General features: G+C 31.8%; 1 protein-coding gene across 1 annotated transcript; it reads right to left on the reverse strand.

Moving 5' to 3' along the window:
- Nucleotides 1-779: 779 nt before the first annotated feature.
- LOC133203125 (uncharacterized) lies at nt 780-9,638 on the reverse strand. The gene is made up of 8 exons (XM_061338971.1): nt 9,572-9,638; nt 8,858-9,091; nt 6,178-6,204; nt 5,514-5,741; nt 2,953-3,081; nt 2,688-2,747; nt 1,057-1,168; nt 780-942 (listed from the first exon to the last, which is right to left on the reverse strand). Exons 1-8 carry the CDS (start codon nt 9,636-9,638, stop codon nt 780-782), a joined length of 1,020 nt encoding a protein of 339 aa, XP_061194955.1.
- Between the last annotated feature and the right edge of the window lie 3,511 nt (nt 9,639-13,149).

Genomic DNA, 13,149 nt, shown 5'->3' on the forward strand with positions numbered 1-13,149 from the left:
TGTTTTGTATTTAGTTTCCTATTTCTTTGTCATCATAATTATTTTCTTTGTCGTTTTCAACAATATTTATTGGAAGCAAGAGGTTTGGTTTACCTTTATGAAATTAAGTTGATATACATAAACATGTATTTATTGTAGTCATTCACTGTGCAACATGTACAGATTCACACACTAATGATTTAATAAATGTCCTTAGTGATATTTTTATTCAAAATGTGTAAGGATAAAGTTAGGTTAACATTCTATTTCATCATCAAATTAATCTTAGTCTCTGTTTCTAAGACGCCATTTTTAAAAATAATAAAAAAAAGATGACGTTATTGAATAACGCCAATGACGTTATTGTTTCAATAGAACATGTTGTTTTCAAACACATATATTTTTAAAACTATTGCAAATTAAATCCTCAAATTTTGACTATGTGTCAAAAATGGGCATTATATTTCTATGCTAAGCAATAAAATTAACATTCTTTTTTTTTCAAAGCTAGTTTCTGAATAGGTAATGTGATACATGTACATATGTGCAACATAAGCCCAAAACTAACAATTGTCAATTATTCACTTCAACAGAAGCATTTCAATAATGTTCCAAATAGAATAACAATGGAATTTTAAAAAATGCAAAAAAGTAAAAAATTTAAAAATACCCCAAGGGCTTTTACTCAAATATATTTAAAAGTAAGACAATTGCAACAATTATATCAGATTCTTCCTGGTATTTCCAAAATCAATCAGGATTTGTAAATTCTGATTTTAATTTTCATTTCCTGAATTATGTTATCCATCTTTCTGCTGCATTGCATCATAATGAGAAGATTCTCCTAGCTTTTGAAGTTCCTGATATTCACCAGGGATATTTTCATAAATATTATTTGCCTCACATTGTACAGGAGTACAGAATTCTTTCGTGATTGGTGGTACCTTTGTTTCCCTTCTTTTCCTGTGAAAATATAAGTATAAAATGTAACTGATGATTAATTTCTTTCCTCTTACTATACCACAACTATAATTTAAGCATTTTATTTAAATCAAATTATTCGATAACTTTACATACCACTTCAGACAGATTATAATGATGAAAACTGTATTAACTGTAACGGAAACGAAGACAGCACCGAGCGTGCTATAAAATCTAAACCTCCAGACTGTTCCTTCCTCTGTGCTTACTACAATGAAAAAAATTATATTACTTGCTTAAAATGTACTTTATGAAGTACTGTAAATTCACTCATTTTCTGGGGTCAAATTTTCTTGGTTTGAGGAAAAAATGGTTCGTTATGCTTTGGTTTTGTGTTTATAGAAATGTTGTGTTGTTACCTGTCAATGGTATCCTATGCAAGGATGACGAACCTTTTTATTTCAAAATTTCGGATCTCTGTTTAATGTACTGTATATGATATGAAAAAAAAAAAATCCTTATTGTTTCTTCCTCATTTGTTCTCTCTTTCATTGTGCCCTGGATAGGAACGAACTCTTTTGTTTACAAAATAAGAAAATGTTGATTGTTCCTTTGAAGTTTAAAAATCTAGGGTGAAGTTCTATTACATTGATGTAAAGAAATACTGTTAAAGAGCTAGGGACAAACGTCTCAAGTAAATTTAGAAACGTTTGCCATATTCTGATCCAGTTTTTATTTTCGCTGCCTGGAGGTGTTGTAGTTGTACTGCAGTTTCAAAACAGAAAAAAATACTACATTTAAATAATTAGATGGGTCCTGCTGAATTTGAAAAAAAAAATTGACTTGAATTAAAAAAAAAAAATGAATGAGACTAAAGACTAAAGATCGGGAAAATACAGTTATTTTCTGCTTCGGAAAAAAATAACACTTGATTACTGACGTAACATGATGGGACAAATTTCAAATTTACTTATTTGAAAAAATATATAGAACATTATAACATGAAAACAATGCAAATTGAAATAAAAATGTCAAATTAAAATGTCATATAAAAAAATAAATAATCATAGATAAATAATGAATAAGCAATGGTCAAGTTATCACAAATTCCTGAATAAAGTCAATTTGAAGTGCTTGAAAATTGTTCAAAAAAAAAAAAAAATTGTCACCTTCATGGTTATTAGGAAACATTTACAAATTTTAAATAAGCAATGGTAGAGAAAATTCTTAAATTTATAATATTCAGATGCGTTCAGAATGATTTTTTTCATATTTTCTTTAATAATGTTACGCCGGGGTCCTATGGTATCGCGGTAGTTAACTCGTTCTGTAAAAATATCTAACAAAACAGGGAGTTTATTTACTAGGAACTATTTAAAAGTTGTACCATTGTTTACTTTATTACGCGAAAGAGTTCTATGGTATCGCGGTATCCGGTTGGCAGTAGTCTATGGCGGCCTAGCAGTGTCATATTTCGTAAAAAATATATATATATTAATTGTGTAACTAAACTATAATCGAACTATTATTTAATACTTTCATGTAATTAAACTATCAAAATATTGTATTTGTTAAGGATAATCAAAGATTATCAACTACTTAAGTATATAGGTTTATACAATGGGGGCACTTAAAAGTGTCTCCCCCTCTCAACACTTGCACAGTGGAACGGAGGGATAATTTTTTTTTTTATGCCAAAGAGATTTTATCCCTTGTTCTATCTTTAAGAGTTGATTTAGGAGCAGAGAATATTATAGTTGCTTTGTAGACAGACATTGATCGTTTACAAGCAATGTATGCCCTCTCAAGATTCGCTAAGTCATGCTGGAGTTTTTCTTTTTTACACTCTAAAATTAAGATAGGAATATCAATAATATTGATACAATGTGTTAAATCATTTTTTTAAATTAAAAAAATCTAATGAATAGTAAATTGTCAGAGACAACTCTGGCTACATACGGCTTCCCAATGTCATATTCCAGACAGAGATTCTGTTGTTGAATAACTGGCGATATATTTTACAGGTAAATGAATATAATTTAAATTTCTTACCAATTTCGCATTGATATCCCTGATATCCGGGTTCACAGCACTGACATTCTCCTGTCTCTACATGACAAAAACGACAGTTGTCAGGACAGGGGAGAGAACAATTAGGTCCGTAATATCCAGTTCTACAATCTTAAAAAATAATTAAACAATAATAAAAAGTGGGTTTTTACTTTATGCAAGCTTATAATTTATATTGTTGGATAAAATTTGGAGATAACAATCTGTATTCAAGCTCAAATACCATTTATATAAACAAATTAGAAGCAGTGCAAACACGGGCCTCCAAAAACATCTGAGGCTGGATCAGGTGCATATATTACTTTCTTCACAATTCACATATTGCTCTTGCATTGTATACATGTACAACTTTGTTTTGCATCAGTTTTCTGAATAAAAGTGTTGTCGATTTGAATTCGTAGTAGGGTAATTGTAACTTGGTTCTGGTTCTCTTCCAACAAAAAATAGATAAAATTTTTTTTTTTAAAAATGGTTTCAAATGGATTCCAATTGTTGGGTAATTAACGTGTATTGCAATTTGGCTTGCATGAGTGATTTTCATACCTTACATGTATATATCCCACAAAACAAATACATTTCATTCATCATCTTTAAGGGTTTTTTTCCCTCGTTTCATTTAACAGATCTATTAATTTACATAAATGTACAAAATGATTGGGGTCTTATTAAGCGAAAGACATTTAAATCTTTTATTCAAAGAGTATATTAAAGTTTTTGATGACAACGTGTATCAGCAATGAAGGAAACAACTGAATGACAAATTGTTTGCAGTATAATTTTATTTATGCAGAAGACATATTTAAATCCTTATATTTCTAGTTTATGTAGCGAATACTTTCTTTATGTAAAATTTATGTACAGAGAACATTTAAGAAATTCACTGTGACTTTTTTAATATATTTTTTTTAACTTTGTGTGGAGAACTTGGATAGGTATTGGAGGTCTTGAATCAATGCAGATTTTAGTTATCTTTGGATGAAACATTTAATCTACGAATTAATAGCAAATCAAATTTTTAACTTCCTCCATTATAAGAAACTATTCGTTATCTCCATATTTGATGATAAAACTTAACACTAGTTTCCATCTCAATAAAATCTTTCAATTCAATTTCACTGCACAAATAATATTTTTTTCTGCTAAAAAAGACGTTTCCATTAATTTTATATGTGTATGTAAATATATTTAAAAAATCCTGATATAGGTAAATAGTTTGGACGTTCATCTGATGAAAATAACCATTCTAATGGATTTAAATGTAAATGTACTTTTTATTAATATACATCAAAATTGTTTATCAAGCTTTTGCTAATTTTTGCACATATAAAATTAAGATTAAAAGGAGGTTGGTTTTTTTTACTATCTAAAATCATCAGTTGTGAATCCATGGAAACAGGGGGAAAGCTGAGTCATTTTGGCGGGTGAGGTGAAACGTCTTGTAATAGCTAGTGACGAAAGCATACATGCACATTTAATTTGCATTATATCTTGTTATCTTCAAAACCATAAGGAGCGCTCGCTCCGTGATCGGGAGGTCGTGAGTTCGAATCTCGGCCGCGACAGACCTAAGTCGATAAAAAATAGGTAGCAACTGTTCCTTCGCCATGCGCTCTGCACTTTGAAGTGAAAGTTGCGGGTCCTTCGGATGAGACCTTAAAAACCGAGGCCCCGTGTCACGGCAGGCGTTGGCACGATAAAGATCCCTCACTGCTCAATGGCCCTGAGTGCCGAGTAAAGGTCAAAATTTGAAGCCCTTCACCGGTATAAGGTGACGTCTCTATATGAGTGAAAAATTCTCGAATGGGACGTAAAACAACATACAATCAATCAATCAATCAAAACCAAAACCTACGGTGACACAGGACATCGATTTTTAAGGTCTCGTCCAAAAGACCTGAAAATTTACCTCTAAGGAAAGGTGCTTGGCAAAGGAACATTTACTACCTGTTAAACGTCTTAGGCTTGACACGGCGTCGGGAACGAGAATCGAAACCGGACCTCCCGATCAAGAAGCGAGAGCCCTTCTACTATTCCACAGCGACCAAAAATTTCTGTATATGGAATCACTCATATAGAAATTTACGCACTGCAAAAATTGTTACAATTTCTAGATTCCTTACCGAATTCACACTGGTATCCCTGATACCCGGGTTCAGACAAATGGCATCTACCCGTCTCGATATGACAAAAATGACATTTTTCTGGACAGGGGATAGAACAGTTGTGTCCATAGTATCCAATTTTACAACCTTTAAATATTTTATGAGCATTTAAACATAACAAATTTAAACATATATGTCCTTTTTTTTTCTTGATGCTGATTCATAATAAGCATACGAATAAATGTTGAAATATCAAAATGAGCATGTTCTATGTTAATATGAAAATGCACAATGACACACGGCGGAATTTATTTGTAAGATGCTACCAAACAAATGCAAAGGAAATATTTTTAGGAAGAGAAAAAAAAAAAAAATGAACACTGCTGCCTGACTTGATGAAAACATATTTTTACTGTTTTGGAACGCAATATACTAGCCTACCATAGACCTCAACCTCACAGATATCGTTGAAAGCCTTCTTGGAATATCCATCAGGATATTTAACTTTAGATAGTCTCTCATTATAGTAGATGACGTATTGCCCATGAATAATACAGGGTATATTGACAACGGCCGGTATCGTAGATTTGGTAAAATTAGTGTCATGGAAACATAGGTATCCATGTAATCGGTTGGTTGTATTTGATACATACACAGAAAATCCAAGAACTCTTTTTATGAACATGTCGGGTGCATCTGTAATTCAAAAAAATATACATTTCACAAAACACACTATATTATTTTTCTTCTTATTTTTTTTCTAATTTTGGAAAAAAAAAAGTGAAGACGCAGAACATATTTTTAGTTAAAAAATATATGTGAAATTATTATTCAAACGGTTTTGAACTTTCAAGATGCAATGCAGTTAAGTTACGTAATGGAAATATCAAGACTTTGTTTTAAAGGTGTACCCTTGACTACACAGCACTGTTAAGGCTTCGGAAAGCCAAGGCGATTGGGCTTTTCTTAGGGAGATTCTTAATGTGACATCACGAAAACAATCCCTCATAATACCAGAAAACGAAATAGATCGTGGCGTTTAACTGTGTATCAGTATTAAACTACAGAAAAGCTGCATTCATTTGGGTCGCTAGTTAAATCCTACACAGCAAAAGCACAGCAGTAGAATAGGCTTGCACCCTACTCAAAAGCAGTTACATTGTACTTTTTTCAGGTTTGTGTCACGTAAAGTGTATCAAACAAAATACTTTTTATAGCTGAATGTTGAAAATGACGCTAGTTCAAAGCATAAGCATCTTTCTGGACATTACAATTGACACACCTTAAAAGTGCTGGGAGGTAGTTTGTGCTGCTTCGAGCGTACCCTTAACTTTGCAGAAAATTTAGGGAGTAGTTGAAAATCCCCACTTGCTTCATATCTGTTATGAATAAAAATCATATAACGTAGAGCATAATCAGCTCCAAGACCTTTTAAGATATATAATATTGGTATTCAATAATTCAGCTCAGACAGTGTCTTTGTTACATTTTCTCTTGATGTGCAGTTCCATTGCCCTTAAATAAATCAAAATCTATAAAACTGCTTTTAATAAATTACTTTTAGTTTTATTGATTAAATTTCAAAATTGACGTAAAATTTGTTATGTAATTCAGTATATTTGTTTTAATTAAACCAATGGATTCACTCCTATGAACCGTTCACGGTAGCTCAGTCGGTAGAGCGCTCGCTTCGTGATCGGGAGGTCGTGAGTTCGAATCTCGGCCGCGACTGACCTAAGTCGATAAAAAATGGGTAGCAACTGTTCCTTCGCCATGCGCTCGGCACTTTGAAGTGAAAGTTGCGGGTCCTTCGGATGAGACCTTAAAAACCGAGGCCCCGTGTCACGGCAGGCGTTGGCACGATAAAGATCCCTCACTGCTCAATGGCCCTGAGTGCCGAGTAAAGGTCAAAATTTGAAGCCCTTCACCGGTATATGGTGACGTCTCTATATGAGTGAAAAATTCTCGAATGGGACGTAAAACAACATACAATCAATCAATCAATCACTCCTATGAATCACTCGTCAAGGCTAATGAGGTCATTTTTGATACACGATTTACTTCTAAATGCTCTGGTTATTGTTTGCTAATGGTGATTTATGCAATTTGTAAAATTTTTAGTGACGTCACCATGAAATTTTCTATGCGCCATGATACAGTGATGACAAAAGTGAACTCAGACCTTGCTTGAAACGCATAAACGAATCACTGATCGCAATGTTCTTGTCGACATTACGTCATCATGATAAAACTTGACGCAAGTGCAATGAGAGGCGGATCGAGTAATTTTTCACAGTGAATGTGTATTTTACTATTAAACAGAATATTATAAACAGATATTAATGGTCAATTAATAATATAAATGCTTAATCTTTATTAAGGGCCATTGTTTAATTATTATCGAGAGAATGAATTCAATTAATGATACCTAGTTTTTGTGTCAAGGGTTGGCATGTTTAACATTGAGGTGAATAGTTAAAACGCCTTTTCGCAGGGACATACACTCAACAGATCTTGACCATTTTTTTACAAAAGAAAATGAAAATATTTCTTAACCTGATAGATCCTGCTGCTTTCGTAAAATTTAGAAATGCGAATTCTACTGAGTACTTTTATATGCTGTTGTTTTCTTCAAAGTTAGCATTTACAGTCCAGCTAAATAGGGCAATTCTTTTTAAGAATTTAAACAATCTCAGAAAACAAAAAACACGGATAAAAAAAAAGCAAAAAACACATATTAATTTTAATATTTAGACTGGTAATGTGATGTGGCAATCAGGTAGTTTTAACAAATATGCATGCATTATTGAGGTCATCTATGAATTTTAATATTGCAATGGCATAATAAGTATAATAATCTTAGCTTAATCTATAAATACCTTTAGCATCTTGTGAAAAATGTTGCAAACTTAAACATATTCTACTATTGTATTATTAAAATAATCTCTTTAATACCGCATATTTAATATTTCTCTGGCCAGCCACAATTATATAAATCATAAACAGTACCAATTTTGATGCACCAGATGCGCATTTCGACAAATCATGTCTATTTAGTGATGCTCAAGCAAAAACGATGGAAGTTCAAAAAATTTAAATAAAAAAGACTTGAAAGAGCTGGGAAAAGGTGCTAAAGACTGGAGCCATATATGTCGAAGGATCAAGGCTATGCATGAGGGAGATAAGTTTAGTGTATGTTCTTGCAATAGATATATTTATTATGACCAGTTCATGAATTTTCATATAAATACACGACAATATTACTTCACAAGTTCCTATCTAGAAAAAAAAAATATGTTACTTAGAATATTGAAAAAAGGTATCACATTAAAATTTACGGTCTATTGAATATGTTAATAATACACTGTTTCATTATAAAACATATTTTTCACTGTTAAAAATAACTTTATCCACTTCTCACTGCACACTAAATGCGTCTGATTTTTGCCAGGATGACGTCATGTCGATGAGTTTAAGTCGACCAAGGCCTTGTTTATATCTAAGGACAAAGTTTCACAAGAATGTATGTTTTGATACAGCTTATTACTTTAATAGTTTAAAATTAAAAAAAAATCTCTTTTTTTTAATATTTAGAAGAATTGTTATTTATGTGTGATGTCATAGTACATTTCTCGTATAAATTAGGCCCAGCTTCCTAATATGTGACCTTTAATGTTCTATTTTCATTGAATATTTCTACCGTGAAGTAAAAAGACTGCATTGTTATAAAGTCATAACTTTTAGTAATAATTGTTCTAAAATAATTTTGTAATAAATGACCGTACCCAACTTGTTATTATCATTTCTGTGATAAATCCTTATGTCATGAATGCTGTAGACGGATGTCAGGTTCACCCACCAGGTGGCAGTTCTATGTTCTCCGGATGATAAAGTGCATTGACCTCCCCTTCCGCTGAGGTTAGATTTCAATCCATCGACGGCGTTGCTGGAGTGGAATAAACTGTTTCCTGGACGATACTGATTGGCTTGCCATGTTGGTTTATTCAAAGCAAGATTCACTAAAATGACAATTATTCTCAAGTTATTCTTTGTATTAACATAGCTTTGTCGGTAAATGACTGTAGAAAAAAAAGTATTCCGAAGATTTTTCAGTTTATTCCATATGCTGATCGTTTTATTCTTATAGCAGTCCTAGCCTTGATCTTGCCTTGTACAACAAGGAATTTTCAAATCAGTATGGAATATTGAAATGCAAATTTTTTCTCTAAATGATCCATTGAAGTGTAAGTCCTTCCGAATTTGCGAGTTATACTCGAAGAACTTTTCACACTGTATTGCGCTGTTTGACTACTACATGTTGTACTTTTTTTTAAAATAACAATACATATTAGACGTAGATTGTTGTCTACAAATGTCTCCGTGGTGTCTAAAATCAGACAGCCAAAATTAGAAACTCACCTTATGCTGCATATAATATATTCTATGGGGAATACTCTTAACGTCAGTAAATTACTGTTTAACATATACAAATAAAATACAATTCTCATATACTGCTCCACAAAATAACTCTTCTTCGTAAATGAACTGAAAACATGGAATGATCATGCTTATGTTGCATTATCAATAATTTTGCTTTGACTTTTATTAATCCTGGTGTTAGGTAAGAAATATTCAATCATTCTTATGTAACTGAAAACGGGTAATTATTTTTTCCTTACATTTGGATTTGACATATTGATATTTTTTATTGTTTATAATTCAATGCATGTATAGCTTCTGATAAATACTGTATAAAATATGGAACATCATCTCTACTTTTTTTCTAACCGTATGGTACATGTTGCATTCATATTTTTTTTTGTATTTTTTACTCTGCAATACTCTGAGGACAGTTTTGAAATATTCTTTTAATTTTATATGTCGTTATTGTTTTACCTGAAGATAGCATACCATGGTTTTACAATGCTTGTTAATTGTGATTTGGAGTAGGATCAGACAAAAAAAAAAAAAAAAAAAAAAAAAAAAAAAAAAAAAAAAAAAAAAAGATCCAGCGATCTTCATCACTGATTATTAACCAGAAAGTTTTTACTTATTTATTTTTTTTTAATTTATTTTTAGATCGATATGAATTACAACAAAGATAAAAACGCACACACCCTCACACACAAAAAATCACCAGTACAGGAGAAAGCTGTTTTAAGTTTAGCATATTTTAGCATGGGTTTAAAGTCTCCTACATGCATGGATTACGAAAGCAGCTGTACGTATCCTAAGAAGCAAAGTAACAGTAGGACAAGTTTGGCTTTCCAGAAAGCCTGAAATGTCATCTCTTTGGCTTCATTAATGTCACAGAATAAACAGTGGAATGTTATATCATTTTCTCAGCTATTACAAGCAGTAGCATCGCTTTTGAAAAAATGGGGGGTGGAGGACAAAAAAAAAAAATCGACGATTTAGCTGAACAATCTTTGACAAGGAGAAAAGGGGGCTATCCAAACTCAACATTTTTTTTTCTTGGAAGGAGGGATTACAACTTTTCCGACAAACATATTTTATATCATAATACATTCTCATGGGATGATTTGACGTACCATACTGCAACAAAAGGTGGAAGAGGGGTCAAGGGTGCGCCTTTTCAATGTTTGGGGAAAAAAGTGGAAGGGGACGGCCCTCCTGGTGCTATGTGCCTGTATTATTTTACCTGTTGTAAATATGCTTTATTCAGGTTAAATATATTTTGTATCATGTCTGTAAAAAATTCTAACCACTGAGAAATATTCGTAAGAATTATTTAAAGTCATATATTACGGTTTTTTTTAAAAAAAAATAAGTTCAGACTACCTATGTTAAAAAGATCTTTCTATTTGTTTTATTACTTTATATAAAAATAGGACTTTCCTGTAAATTACACAATTTAAATCAATCACGTTTCAAAGATATTAGAAATTTAAAGCAAAAACCGATTTATTTACCGATTCAGATTTTAATTAACAGACACAGTTTAATTTTTTTTTAATCAGTCGAACTATGGAAACATGAGGTTATTCAAATTCAAAATCGGTGAAAAATTTAATTTCAACGTAAATAACATATATCATGTTTAGCTACACCCAATCTCGTATTTTTATTTTTTAGCTCAGATACGCCATATATAGCTTTAACAATTATTCCGAAAGAAGATGGATATAAACTTAGCGTTCCTTTTGACTTTAGTTCTTAGCCGCCTACTACGGCAGCAAAGAAGTTTTAAAGCGCCAACTTAAATTAATCTGAACCTGAATTAATTCCAAGACTTTCCTTATTTTCCTTAATCGTATCGTCTGAAGTGACTTGGCCATCGAGCCACTGGGATTTGATTGATTATCGAGCCACTTTGAATATCAAGGGGAAAATTGAGACACTCCTGCATCATGTCCTTCTGCTGCCAATATGCAGATTCATGTGTTAACGCTATATTATGTATAATATAAGTACATGTACATGTATAGGCTCCTGGGAAAAAAATCATGCATAGAAAGGTAATAAAATTGAAACGTTACCATTTAAAATTAAGTATTAACACATCGAAAAGAACCCCAATCTACCAACATCGATTTTATAGGCTGTTTCATGAGACACACATTTTATAATTTTGGCTTTATTTCAAGAATACGAGGAGTGATTTTTTTTTTTACCTTTTCTCATTGACAAAAAACGCAAATTAGAATTGCATAAAGAAAATGATAACAGTTGCTTTGTTTATTAACTCTTAAAATCCGAGCCAGGTAAAGAAAACTGTATGTTTTCCTAATACTTTTCTACAGGGGCCGATAAATTTAAATAAAAAAGAATATAGTGCACACATCCGAGAAAGTACTTATATAATGATTCTTTATGATCTTTATTCCAATGCCTGCATCACTGAGTTACTTAAATCAGAGACATTTATGTTTCTGCCTAAATTGTGTTTTTAGGCAAAATTTCTTTTCTTCGAACTTTATTATAATTATTATTTTTTTTTTTTTGAATAAGTTCTGTTTTATTTTTCATATATACGGCATTAATTATCGATTGACTAAAGTACACATAAAAGTAAAGTTTTTGCCATTGTATTTATGCATTTAATGTGAGTTGTTATTTCAATGTTTTCACTGTTTTCTTTCGTCAGTAAATCTTGGATCCACGCCTTGGCTGATACATTCAATATGCCTTGCTTTGTGTATTTTGATCCCCGCGCGCTGACCATCGTTTTACGCAATAGCCTAGATGCAATGTTTATGTATATAAACCGTTAATGAAGACCCACCACCACCCAAGTGATCCTACCTCTATTACTCTTAATGAACACTGGTGTAGTTTTACTTTAACATTAAGATGGACCATTTTGTTTAATAATAATAAGAAGACTTTGGTCAATTTGGTTTACATCTCTATATTTAGAAATCGTGTCATCGTCAGTCCCTTTGCCAGCTTATCAATGGCAGCTTACACTAGGACTTTACTTCCGGTGATTCAAACTTAATGTGTCATCTCCCGAGGGAGATGACAAAGATATATATCGAGTTCTTCCTTTGTTGTTTTCTTATTCCATAAAATAGTGTTTCACAGCATTGCAAACTATTATGTATGGCATTTCCCTGTGATCAATGAAATGAAATTGATAAAAACAAAACATGTTGTAAGGATTTTAGAAATGGTATCCAAAGCTATACGTCATAACTAATTTGAACAAAAAAGAATCATCATTTTACAAAATTACATTAGCAATATTATAAGTATACTTTATTCACGGTCAGATTTTAGACTAACAGGAGGTATTCTAAGTTATATTTATTGAAGTTAATCACACACCTCTGACAAGAGATTTTTATTCCCATGCTGAGAAAAGTTCGAACTTATGTTCGATTCCCATGAATTTTACCTGGTTGAACAAATTAAAAAAAGTAAAATAAAAAAATCTTAAAGCACCTTATGTAAAATATATACATTTTTTTTTTGGTATTGAGATGAAACACTTCATGTTTTCAGCCTTTTTATAAAAAGTACATACACAGTCTTTATGGTTGGTAAATTATTCTGTTAGTTTAAGCATAGAGGGCAGTGATAAGGAAACAACAAGATAAATAAATACACATGT

Source organism: Saccostrea echinata, unplaced genomic scaffold, assembly GCF_033153115.1.
Source record: "Saccostrea echinata isolate AGI-Se365-2 ecotype Australia unplaced genomic scaffold, CSIRO_AGI_Sech_v1 ptg000048l, whole genome shotgun sequence".
NCBI lineage: Eukaryota > Metazoa > Mollusca > Bivalvia > Ostreida > Ostreidae > Saccostrea > Saccostrea echinata.